This window comes from Propithecus coquereli, unplaced genomic scaffold (genome assembly GCF_000956105.1).
Source record: "Propithecus coquereli isolate 6110/MARCELLA unplaced genomic scaffold, Pcoq_1.0 Scaffold440, whole genome shotgun sequence".
NCBI classification, from domain to species: Eukaryota; Metazoa; Chordata; class Mammalia; order Primates; family Indriidae; genus Propithecus; species Propithecus coquereli.
The window spans coordinates 2543052-2555463 of NW_012150175.1; the positions used below are offsets into that span (position 1 = coordinate 2543052).

Sequence of the window (12412 nt, forward strand, 5' to 3'; positions counted from 1 at the left end):
CTTTATCAGATATTAATGTAGCCACTCCTGCTCTCCTTTGATTAATGTTGGCATATGCTAAATTCCCTTATTTTTTCTTCATCTGAGAATGTCTTGTTTTCCCTTTCATTCTTGAAGGATATTTTCACTGGATATAAGATTCTGGGCTGGAAGTTCTTTTCTTTTAGCACTTTAAAATGGGCCCCTTCCTTCTTGTCTCCACGGATTCTGATGAGAAATCTGCCGTCATTCGAATTTGTTTTCCCCTGTAGGTAAGGTGGCATTTTTCTCTTAAAGAATTGAAAATTCTTTCTTTGTTTTACTTTTCAGAAATTACTATGATATGTTTGGCTGTGGATTTCTTTGGGTTTATTCTGTTTGGTGTTCACTCTGCTTCTTGGATTTGTAGGTTTATGTCTTTTGCCACATTTGGCATATTTTCAGCCATTATTTCTTATGTTACTTTTTGAGCCCCACCTTCTTTCTCTTCTTTGAAGACCCCATTTACATGAATTTAGATCTTTTATATAAAAGTCCCATAGTCTCTGAGGCTCTTTTCACTTCTTTTCTTCCCCCAGTCTATTTCTGTTGTTTAGTTTGGGTAATGTCTATTGTTCTGGCATGTAGTTCACTGATCTTTTCTTTGTCTCCTTTATGCTGCCGTTGGTTATCTTATTTTTCAGTTCTGGAATTTCCGTTGGGTTCTTTATAGCTTCTCTTTCTTTACTGTGAGTTTCTATTTCTTTGCTGAGGCTTTCTATTTTTTCATTTTTTTTTCTGTGTACATAATCACTCATTGAAACATTTTTATGATGACTGCTTTCACACCCTCATCAGATAATTCCAGCAGTTCTGTCATCTTGGTGTTGGCATCTTTTGAGTGTCTTTTTTTCAGTTTGAGATCTTCCTAGTTCTTCTAAGACAAGCAATTTTTAATTGAATACTGGACATTTTTTGTTATGAGACTCTGGATCTTATTGAAACCTCCTGTTTTCACGGACGCTGAGAACACTGTGGCTAGGAAAGGAGGGTGAGGGTGGCTTGTTACTGGCTGGTGGGGGTAGAAGTCTAGTTTTCCAGCTCTGCCTGCGTTGACACCTGATTTTTCTGGGGGGTACTTAGTAACCTCAGGCGATACTGCTGGATGCGGGGGAATTCTGGCATGATTGGGGTGAGTGATGACCTCGACACTGTGGAGTGCTGGTGAGAGTCTGGACTCTGCATTAGGCTTTCTTCATCACAGCTGAGTAGGGTACAATATGGGCCCCCTATTTGGCCTTCTGATGCTACTCCAGTGGGGTGGTTGGGGCACCTCATAATAGCTTAGTGACAGTGGAAGTCCAGACAGCCCACTGGCCTTTTCTGGCATTTGGCTGGAGAAAAGTGATTATTGTTTCAAAGTTTTGTGTCTTGCTGGGCTGCCCCTTTCTTGGTCATTTGGTCAAAAAGAGCAGGCCTCTCGGGAGTTTTTTCTCTCTGTCACTGTTCTTCTTTCCAGGTTGCTGCTTAGTTTGGAATGTCTTGAGGCAGAAAGAAAACCCAGGGAGCTCACCACCACCATGTTCCTCAGGTCCCAAGGTCCCTAGCCAGTCTGCCTTCTCTGTCCTCCTTTCAGAGTCGTCTTATGTTTGTTTTATATGTAATGTCCAGAGATTTTAGTTGTGTTGAGTAGGTGAGACAGGGAAAAATATTTGTGTCCACTCCATCTTCACAGAAAGAAAAACGATTTTTATGAAGAGTCTGTCTCCTGCCTGGATGCTGCTGCAAGTTTTTTTCTTTTTTGCTCTGTTGCTCAGGCTGTAGTGCAACGTTGCAATCATATGTCACTGTAACCTTGAACTTCTGGCTTAAGCAATCCTCCTACCTCAGCCCCCCAGTAGCTGGGACTACAGGTGTGCACCACCACAGCTGACTAATTTAAAACGTTTTTTTAATTTGTAGAGATGAGATCTTGCTATGTTGCACAGGCTGGTCTCGAACTTCTAGCCCCAAGTGATCCTCCCACCTTGGCCTCCCAAACTGCTGGGATGACAGACATGAGCCATTGCACCTGGCCAGGATGCTTCTTATAATTCAAGTAATCCTCCTTTCTGTTCCAATCTTTGTCTCACATGTAGGTAGTTTTATTAAAGAACCAAAATTCCCTTACTGTGTAAGAAAATAATCCCATTAAGGTTGTATCAGCAATGGGAATTTTTTTCTTACAACTTTCTTGTTTTAGGTGGGATTTCTTTCTTTCTTTCTTTTTTTTTTTTTGAGACAGAGTCTCACTCTGTTGTCTGGGATAATCTCATCAGCAACCTCAAACTCCTGGGCTCAAGCAATCCTCCTGCCTCAGCCTCCGGAGTAGCTGGGACTACAGGCATGTGCCACCATGCCGGTTAATTTTTTCTATATATTTTTAGTTGTCCAGCTAATTTCTTTCTATTTTTAGTAGAGACGGGGTCTCACTCTTGCTCAGGCTGATCTCGAACTCCTGAGCTCAAAAGATCAGCCCGCCTCGGCCTCCCAGAGTGCTAGGATTACAGGCGTGAGCGACGGTGCTCAGCCGAGCTGGGATTTATATACAGATTATTAAGTTGCTGTCACAGGTGATGGCTCAAGTTAAAAAAAAAAAAAATTAGCTCCTTCTATTCCCCCCTGGTCACTTTGTTTTTCTGATGGGGTTGGCTTCCATCCCAGGGTTGCTGTACTGACCCATGTCCCAGAGCCATGGGCGTGCTGTTTTCCGTCCTCCATGACTTTCTGACCCTCATCCCAACTGCTCTTTTGGCTGGAGCAGGCCTATGAGTCACGTAAGGTCTGCATACTCGGCCTCCGAAACCTTTCTCTGGGAGATGGGCTCAAGGGGAGTTTCTCCTTAGATTTTGAAGACCACTGGGAACCATGTACATCAGCCACCTCGTCAGGCTGAGTGTGGCTTCGCTGTAATGTCCCTGGGAAGGCAGGCCTTGAGGTCAGCACCTAAAATCGAGGAAGAAAATATTAAACATTTAGGGAACTGGTACGCATTAGCTCCAAGAGTGACTCAGGGAGAAACAAGAACTAGGAAACTTTGTGTAACGTATAGTTATTCCAAACGAGTTGAGTTTGATTAAACACTTGTATTTTGTTATTAAAACTGTCCAGAGTGAGTTTGGTAGAAAGTATTTATTTCCAGTGTCCCACCCTCAAAACTGTTCTCCTGGAGATTCAGTCATGTGTATTATATTTTCCAGAAACCTATCACTATAGTATTCTTTCTTTCATTGCTGTTATTCTGTACAAAAATGAGAATTTTTTTGCTTCATTTCCTATGCATATTTTTATCCTAATTACTTTTTTAAGATACTGTGGTGTTGTATCATTATCTTATAGTAATGTCTAAGACTTAGACTTTGGGTCTTAAGAGATTATTTTTGAATTAGTTGTATCAGTGCTTTAAGTAAAGTAATGGGTATTGAAAATGCTTTATAAATTGTCCAGTTTTAAAGATATTATTATTTAAGAATGAATATTAAATTGTGTTTCTTTTTTTTAAGTCATGGAAATAGTTTACAAGGCTATTTGCTGGAAGAATATGTGACGGCCTTGTGGTTTGGACCTGTCGTTTTTAGAGTTCCCTTGGTGGCTTCCAGACATAATATACACCAAAGAGGAAGAATCCTTCCCAAGAACACGCCATGGTCAGATCTTGATAGTTCTAAGTGTGATAGAAAAAAGATTTATCAAAAATAATGTAGGCTGGGCGCGGTGGCTCACGCCTGTAATCCTAGCACTCTGGGAGGCCGAGGCGGGCAGATTGTTTGAGCTTAGGAGTTCGAAACCAGCCTGAGCAAGAGCGAGACCCCGTCTCTACTAAAAATAGAAAGAAATTAATCAGACAACTAAAAATACATAGAAAAAATTAGCCGGGCATGGTGGTACATGTCCCAGCTACTCGGGAGGCTGAGGCAGGAGGATTGCTTGAGCCCAGGAGTTTGAGGTTGCTGTGAGCTAGGCTGACGCCACGGCACTCTAGCCCAGGCAAGAGAGTAAGACTCTGTCTCAAAAAAAAAAAAAAAAAAAAAAATGTAATATGCTTATTTTAGGGCAAGTTCCAAGCTCAGGACTCAAAGAGTCAGGCATGGGACTCAAAGAACAGGACCAACTGGCCCCATGCGAAGCGCTCACAGTTCCCTGCAGGTGGAGGGAGAGAGACCAAGGCGGAGGCCAGCTGCCCAGGGGAAGACAAACAGTCAGGGGCGGCTGCTTTCCTCTCCCCCAACTGCAGCCAGCAGGAGCGACCAGCCCATGGATCTTTCCACTTAAATTTTAACTTCTCTGGCAGCAGCAAAGCCTGTGTCATTCTTCGAGGGCCTTGTCCTCTACTGTGAGAACATGGATGGAGTTGAAGGGGAACACCTGCAGCTTCACTGCTGCGAGCGACTCTGCTTCCATCTGCATATCTGAGTACTTGAAGTGCCCAGGAGGCTGACTGGGCTGCCCCAGAGGTTGTCTCAGAGAAGAGAGAGAAAGAAAGAAGGAAAGGGAACAGTAACTTGCAGAGAATTACCCAGGAAAGCATATTACCCAGTATTCTTTTTAAAATGGAGTGTGAGCTGAATGAGTGAGTAAGCGTAATGGTATAATTCATTTGCACCTGTAAAAGTGACTCTGGCCCCAAAGACAGACTAGTTAAACTTGCTGAGGAAAACCATTCCTGGCCACTGCTGGCATCCTTAAAGCTGGGAGGCAGCCATTTGGGCTGGATAGCACATAGCACTATCACTCAGCAAGTACAACTTGTTTACATACAAACCTATGCGTCTCCATCAATAAATTGTGCTGCCGTCTGAATACTTGCTCTGTGGCTCCACTGGGTACGCTGTCCCTCTTCCCTAGCAGCAGAGGCTGAGAGCAAGGGGGTGATCTGGGGCCAGGAGGCTGGGCTGCCCATGTCCCTGGCACAACCCTCGGAGGCCGACTGCCCTGGAGGACCCCTGTGAGCCTGCAGGAGCAGGGAGACAGCAGCAAGGAAGAGGGGAAGGCAGTGTTCATGCTCTTAACCGATGCCTGCCGAGCTCTGACCCTGGCAGGAACTGAGCCAGGCCTGGGGATACGATGGGGAACAAGACGAGCCACGTCCCTGCCCTCATGGGCCTTACTTTCTAGGGGGAGACTGATAGTACAGAAATAAACAAATGCAAGTATAGTCCATGGTGAGAGAGTGAGTAGGGGGTAGAGAGCGATGGGGATGGGGTGGACTGCTGTGAGTTGGGGTCTGGAAGGCCTCTCTGAGGAGTGCACTTGAGCAGAGGCCTGGATGGAGCGTGGGAGCCATGGGGCTGTCTGGGCAGTGCATCCCAGGCCGAGGGAGCAGTCAGTGCAAGGCTGCGAGGCTGGTGTGTCCCCGGCCCAGCAGGAGGGCTGGTCTGACTAGAGTGGAATGATCCACAGTGGTGGCAGGGACTGCTTCTGGAGGGGGAAGCTGGGCCACAACATGGGGCCTTTTTTCTTTTTGCAATAAACATTTACTCCAAAGGAGTTGAATTTGATGAAACTTGTATTTTGTTAGTAAAACTGTAAACACGTGGTTCTAAGTCTGATGGGAATACATTGAGCCACAGCATGACACCGTCTGATTCAGGTGTTTAAAATATCACTCTGGCCTCTTGTTGAAAACAAAACTGTCCAGGGGCTCAGAATGTCAGCAGAGGGACAAGTTATGCAGCTGATAAGTTACGCTGGTCAGCGATGGCATGGCTTGGGCACGCGGGGGTGGGGAGGTGAGAAGGGGTCAGATTCAGGATAGATTTACAGGTAGAGTCTGCCTGCCTTTCTCCCTCTTCCCCTTGGAAAATGGAGCTTGAGGGGAAAGTAGCCCCACGGCTCTGCCTGTGCCCCTATCTTGGGACACACAGGGTGACAGGAGGAAGGTGTGGGAGGCAAGGCCTGGCCTGCCTCACCCCTGAGCCTGCACACTTTGTGTACAGAGCACCTGCATGTTTCATCCTTGCCTCCAACCCTGTGAACTCGGCAGGGCAGGTACCATACCCTCCATGTTACAGGTGAGGAGACGTGAGTGCCTTGCCATGAAATTATGAGTTTATACAGGCAGGGAAAGCACTTTGAGATCATCAGGAATGAGGAACCCTGTGATTTCTGCTCTTGCAAAGAATGCTGTGGCCCGTACAGTGGGGACCCCGCTGAGTTTTTAGTGGTCAGGTTGTGGTGGACAGTCTCCCTCTTCCAAATGTTCTCTTGACATAATGTTGTTTATGTAGTTTAAGAAGAAATAAACCATTCCCATTTCATGGGGTTAGACCAAAAAGTAGTGGAATTACTGAAGCTATGTGGAAAAAGAGCCTCTGATTGCACTGAAGCAGCAACCAGATCTGACTACAGACACTTCACTGTCCTTGTAGAAGGTCTGTGGCTGAGTTAAGAAAGGACTTTCGTCCACTGGGATCATTTCTATCCACCCTTTGAGTCAGGGGTGTCTGTTTGGAGGAGGTGCCTGGTGAAGTTATTTCTGACTTCTGACATATCCTAATGAAGTTAACATTCTTTACAGCCTAGACCATTCTCAGCCTCCAAGTGGCCTCGTCATCGACAAGGAGTCTGAAGTTTACAAGATGCTTCAGGAGAAACAGGAGTTAAACGAGCCCCCAAAACAGTCCACGTCATTTCTGGTTCTGCAGGAAATCCTGGAGTCTGAGGAAAAAGGTAATCAGCCCCACCTGCGGGCAGAGGCGCCTGTTCCAGGTCTGGCGTGGGGGTCAGTCATTGCGGAAGCACAGGTGAACGCAGCCTGGAGTAGGTGGAGAGAGCACAGTGTGCTTTGGAAGGCACAGGCTTTTAAAATGCTAAAACTTCTTTTTTAAAAAAGTGAGAGACACAGAGAGAAAGAGAGTGTGCCCTCCTGACCGCACTTTACTTCCCCGGGGTCTTTGTTTAGGGAGCTCCATGCCTGGCTGGCTTTGTCTCTCACACATGTGCATCAGGACGCCGAGGTCTGAGTGAGCTTTGTGGGATTCTGCTGGTCTGTCTCTTGGCCATTTGTTTGAAGCCCACGTACCACCGGCTGGTGGTGGCCGAGGGGCAGGAGTGGGTGAAGGCTGTGGCAATGAGAAAAAGAATGAGGATGCATCAGTGGCCAGCGAAGCCAGATGCCTGGCTTGCCTTTGAGGCCATGTGTTTACTTTTGCTCTAGGGTAGATGGCCTGTCGAGGACCTGAGAGCCCAGTGTGGCCACATCCTTACCATGCGACCTTAGGCAGGTCTCTGAACCTGTCCAGGCCTGTTTTTCTCAAATGTCGTAATTGTGCAAAACACCCATCATGCGACTGAGGAGGTACTTCATAGTCATTATGATGTTCGAAAGCTCATCAAGATGCTCTCTTGTCCACGGGGTGAGCTCTGATGCACAAGGCACCCAGGGCACCCCGTGTGGTTCTGCAGGTCTCAGGAGACAACGCTTCACGTTGTAAACATCAAATACTGTCTGTTTTATCATATGATAATGTTCAAGTGGATAGCAGGAAAGGTGTCTTCACTGAATTACAATAGTATATTATGAGAAATTTGTGGCAGGTACTTGTGTTGGAGAAGGGATGCTTTTTTTTCCTTCTCCCAAAGATGACCTGTGGGTGGGTGGCCTGCTGGCTGTCATCAGCACCTCCTGTGATTCTCACTGCCAGCCGTCTCTGGAGAACTGGGGTTTGCACCCTTTCCTGGTCCTTGTGATACCCCACCCACTGCACCCTGTCTTGGTCCCTTTCCCTGGGGCTCGGGGACCTCCCTGGAGCCACCTTTCCTGGTCTCTCTTCCTCTCCACAACGTGCCCACCTGGGAAGAGAGAGTTGGCTCTCCTGGGAGGGACACCTGGTGATTATGAGCTTGAGACCTGCCTCAGCCGGGCTGCAAAGAGATCGGCTGAGACTGAGTGCCCTCTGCAAGGAGGGAGAGCAACCTCCCTCCTCAACGCTCCCAGCTACAGATTCTTTTTCCTGGGGAGTCCTTCCTGCCTTCCTGGCAAGTTCCCTACTGAATACACCCAGAAATATTAGAGAAGAAGAGAAATTTGGACATTGTTTTAGTTTCCTGGAGTCCAAAGGAAGCTAATATTTTTACCGTAAGCTAGTTGAGATGAAAGGAAGAAGAGCGATTTCTTTGAATTTACAGTGTTGGCCGGATTGGTGAGAGACAAAAAAAAACTCACGCCAGCAGGTGGCGCTGCAGGGCTGAACAGGCCGCAGTGAGGCCTATGCTGTTTAGCGGTGCCCAATGTTATCCAGTTAAGTCTCTTCATTCCAGAAAGGAATGTGGTTTCTCCTACCACATGGGCATTTCATGTTCCTCCTGGCCTTCTCTCATTGTACCCTCTTGCACCTCTCCCCTTTCCTGGTGATTTTTGTGCTGAAGGATGAGTTAGGTGAAAAAGCTCATCGTGTAAGAGACCCCAGCCCCATTGGGCTGGTTGTCTTGGCACGGTCGCTTTGCACTTCTGAGCCGTGAGGTATGCAGAGGTGCCGCCATTTTCTTGTCATGGCGGGTTGGCAGCCAGGGTGGCTATGGCACCGTCAGTCAGAAAATGAGGGAGCCCATTCGGGATGCTCGAGGCACAATCCTTGGAGAAGTTGCCCACTCAGGCCCTTCTGAAACCCCTCTAGGCAGGGACAGGATTAGGGTGAGGTGAGTGAGGCATCGCCTTGGGTGCAAAATTTAAGGGGGCACTAGAAAACTCAATAATCAGGACAAAAATGTCAGTTTGTGCAATATTTTTGAAAAATCAAAATTAATACAAAAAGTATGAATGAACAAAATTGAGGCTGTGGCCTCCTCCCGAAGGAAGGGAAAATGGAATCACTAAGGTGGTTTCCCCTGATGGTCCTGCTGGCAGGGCAGAGCCGAGCCTTCCCAGGCCTGTGTGTGGAGCTCACAACGTAAAGCCATGGAGCCTCCTAATCGCTGCCCCATCTCCTGTGTTGCCAGATGGACGTCTGTGTGCATCAGGTCCCCAGTGCAGGAGGGTCCAGGCTCTGAAGGGGGAGGCTGACTGTGTCATGTGCACCACGAGAGGGCTATGGAGAGTCCAGGCTTCGTTCACGCACTTCCAGCAAAGTACCCCAGACTAGCTCTCACATTGTATCAGTCAGCAGAGGGCACCTTGTGTCCACAGGGCTGCTGGGCAGCTGTGGCTCAGCTGGGCTGGGCAGGGAAGGGCCTGGCGCCCGGAGCCTTCTCATTCCAGAAGCCCAGTGAAGGGAGAGGCTCTCCCTGAGGCTTGCTGTTCATGGCACAGTGTGCAAGCTCCGTGGGGATGGGGCCAAACCACACAAGTGTACTTAGTGCTTTTGCCTGAACAAAGCTCACACACATCTGCTCAGATTCCAGTGGCCAAAGTCCGTGGATGGAGACGTCTTCTCCCCTGAGAGCAGCGTTTCTCAACTTTGATGTTACCAACATTTCGGGCTGTAGGAGTCCTTGTCGTGGGCTGCCCTATGCATTTTAGGATGTTTAGCAGCACCCCTGGCCTCTGCCTGCTCCATGCTAGTAGCATTCCTCCTCCAGTTGTGACAACCAAAACTGTTCTCTAGGGGACAGAATCACTCCCAGTGGGGAAACACTGACCAGAGAGAAGCATGGCAAGGTGGGGAGGGATAATTGTGGACAAAATATATAGCCAGCCATGCCAGCCAGGGGCATCCTGAATGCCCCTTCATCTCAATTTTTGGTTCAGAAGCAAAGTCCCTGGTTAGATCCAGGGACTCATTTTCTAAAAGGATAAGAGAACCAGGGCCCTCATCTGCCAGCCCCAGGATTGCCCAGCATGACTGCAGTTATGGGATGGCCCTCTCCTTGCCCCCTTGCCTTGCACAGGAAGCCCTTTCTTTGCTCTTGTTCTTGGTCCAGTACTTCCTGGACCAGTGGCATCAGCACACTTAGGAACTTGTTGGACATGCAAATTCTTGGGCCTTCTGGATCAGAAACTTTGGGGATGGGGCCGAGCAATCTATGGTTTAAGAAGCTCTCAAGGAAATTTTGATGCACAATAAAGTTTGCTTTAATCTAAGAAAGAAGTGAGTTTAGCCACGGGTGTAGGATAGAATCTCCTGCACCTGGAGATGCCCATTCAGCTGGGCTGTGGGGGGAGCCCTTGGTCTGTGAATTTTATGAAATCCTTCCTGGAACCTGGGATGCTCCCAGGTGGCTGTTCCAAACCACCAATGATGTACAGACTTCTGTATCTTCCTGGGCTAAAGCATGTTGGACTAAGGTAGGGACCGTCATGCACTTGTCACGGCATCTTATTATTCATTTCTGCACATTTATTGAGGCTCTGTTATTTGCTGAGCCCTGTGCTAGGCTCTGTAGGGTATATAAAAAAGTGTATAAAACAAGATTCTGGTGCTTGGGTAATTCGCAGTCTGTGGAGAGAGACATGTATAAATAGCTGATGAACCTAGCAATACTGCTAGGCCTTGTCATAGTACAAAGATAAGTGATGTGATTATTAATAGCTACCACAACATGGGGCTTTGTTACCTAAGGTGTGATGAATCGGGATGTAGGCAGTTCAGCATCCAGCAGCCAGGGGCTTATTTTATATACACCCAGCCGACTGCAGAAGGCTCCTTCCTCTGTTCTGTAGTGTATGGTTTTCATCTGGCTGCTGTGTAGCTTGCTGTACTGTGATGGTTTTGTTCTTTTTGTGATCTGGTTTCTTTCTGTATCTAAGTAATTTGGGTTTCCAGGGACTGTAAGAAGGCTTTATGTATGTCTATATATGTATATTAATCTTTTTATACTATCGTAAAGGGAAAAATGATCTCCCGTTTTATACAAAAAGAAACTAGGGACCAGAGAAGTTAGGTAACTTGCCCAGGATCACACAGCAGAGTCACATCTTTTTGACTCCAGTGCCTGTGACCTTGCTTGATCATATATTTAAGTGGCTCTGGGATATTTATGCAATTCTGCCCTTCCTAGCCAACGCCAATGTTTTCCTCATTTCAGGGGATCCCAACAAGCCCTCAGGATTCAGAAGTGTTAAAGCTCCTGTCACCAAAGTGGCTGCATCAATTGGAAATGCTCAGAAGTTGCCCATGTGTGACAAATGTGGCACTGGGATTGTGTGAGTATCTGCTTCCCACAGTCCTTGCAGGCCCTGCAGGTCGGGTAAACCATGAAAATGTGGGAAGTGCTGGGTGTTGCACATTTTGGGTGTGAAGGAGACAAATCCTGCCTGGAAAAATGGAACAGAGAGGCCACATAGATCCTGTGTCCCAGAGGCAGGTTCTCCTTTGCTGTGGAACCCTTAGGTTATGAGCATGTAAAACCAGTAACAGCAGGGCTGCGCTGCTGCAGTAGGTGGGGCTTCCAGAATAATGTCTCTGGACCCCGGGAATGAGAAGCCCCTACGACTGGAGGCCGGTTGGGAGGCGCTGGTCCACCCTTGAATGGGCCTCTGCAGAGGAGCCCCAGGCCCCACCCCCAGACGAATGATGCAGAACCCTGGTGCCACCGACAGGTGCTTGGCACTGATGGAGCTCTTTTCCTCCCTTGCTCCTACAGTGGCGTGTTTGTGAAGCTGCGGGACCGCCACCGCCACCCTGAGTGTTATGTGTGCACCGACTGTGGCACCAACCTGAAACAGAAGGGCCATTTCTTTGTGGAGGATCAAATCTACTGTGAAAAGCACGCCCGGGAGCGGGTCACACCACCTGAGGGCTACGATGTGATCACCGTGTTCCCCAAGTGATCAGCAGATGTACAGCGACCGCTATTCCCCAGCCAGCCTCGGCTGCAGCTTGTTCTCTCAATGTTCTGGCCTTCTCTCTTGAAAGTCTGTGCTCGCCCTGGTTTTACCCCTGTGCGTTAGACATCGGGTCCCTGCCTTGGTTAACTGACTCACTCTGCTGTGTGATGCTGCTTCTACAGTTAAGGGGAAGCTGCTCTGTTCAGCGTCCCCTTGCCAGCGTCACTGTGTATCTTCCTCACCTCAGTTCTCTACTGCAGATGGACATCAGCCAAATTTGAACCAAATCAGATTTAATGTCTGTCATTGATTTTGTTTTTCCTCAATAAATTTACAGACTCCTGAGCAGTGTGGTGTCGTTTATCATTTGGCCCGTGCGTCCTGTTTCCTATCCGAAGCCTGATGAGATTTCTGAGGCGTCTCCTCCTCTTATTTTGGGTTTCCCATTTCTCTGAAATTTGTAGGCCTTTCCCCCCAGGTGTGAGAAAACTGGCACCTGAACAAGCCATTTTCTTATATTTCTTCGAAGCTTGCTCCAAGTTATCCTTTTCTGATGCTAATGTAAGATACTTAGTTCTGTTTTAATAAAATAGTGTTTTCTTTATACCTGCCTGTTCTGAGCCTTATCTGAGGAAATGAATAGATGGGGAGCTTTACCAGTTGGCCTTAAAACATTCCCCAGTAAATCTCTCTCCAGGTTGGTTGCCGCCA

General features: G+C 47.7%; 1 protein-coding gene across 1 annotated transcript in view; it reads left to right on the forward strand.

The window, feature by feature from the left end:
- The window catches only part of PDLIM1 (PDZ and LIM domain 1), a 45289-nt gene extending 33240 nt beyond the window's left edge, over positions 1–12049 (forward strand). Inside the window, exons 5-7 of the mRNA XM_012654503.1 lie at positions 6515–6666; positions 10960–11077; positions 11518–12049. Of these exons, the coding sequence (XP_012509957.1) occupies positions 6515–6666; positions 10960–11077; positions 11518–11704 (457 nt within the window). The 3' untranslated portion in view covers positions 11705–12049. The remainder of the gene's footprint in view (positions 1–6514; positions 6667–10959; positions 11078–11517) is intronic.
- Positions 12050–12412: the final 363 nt, after the last annotated feature.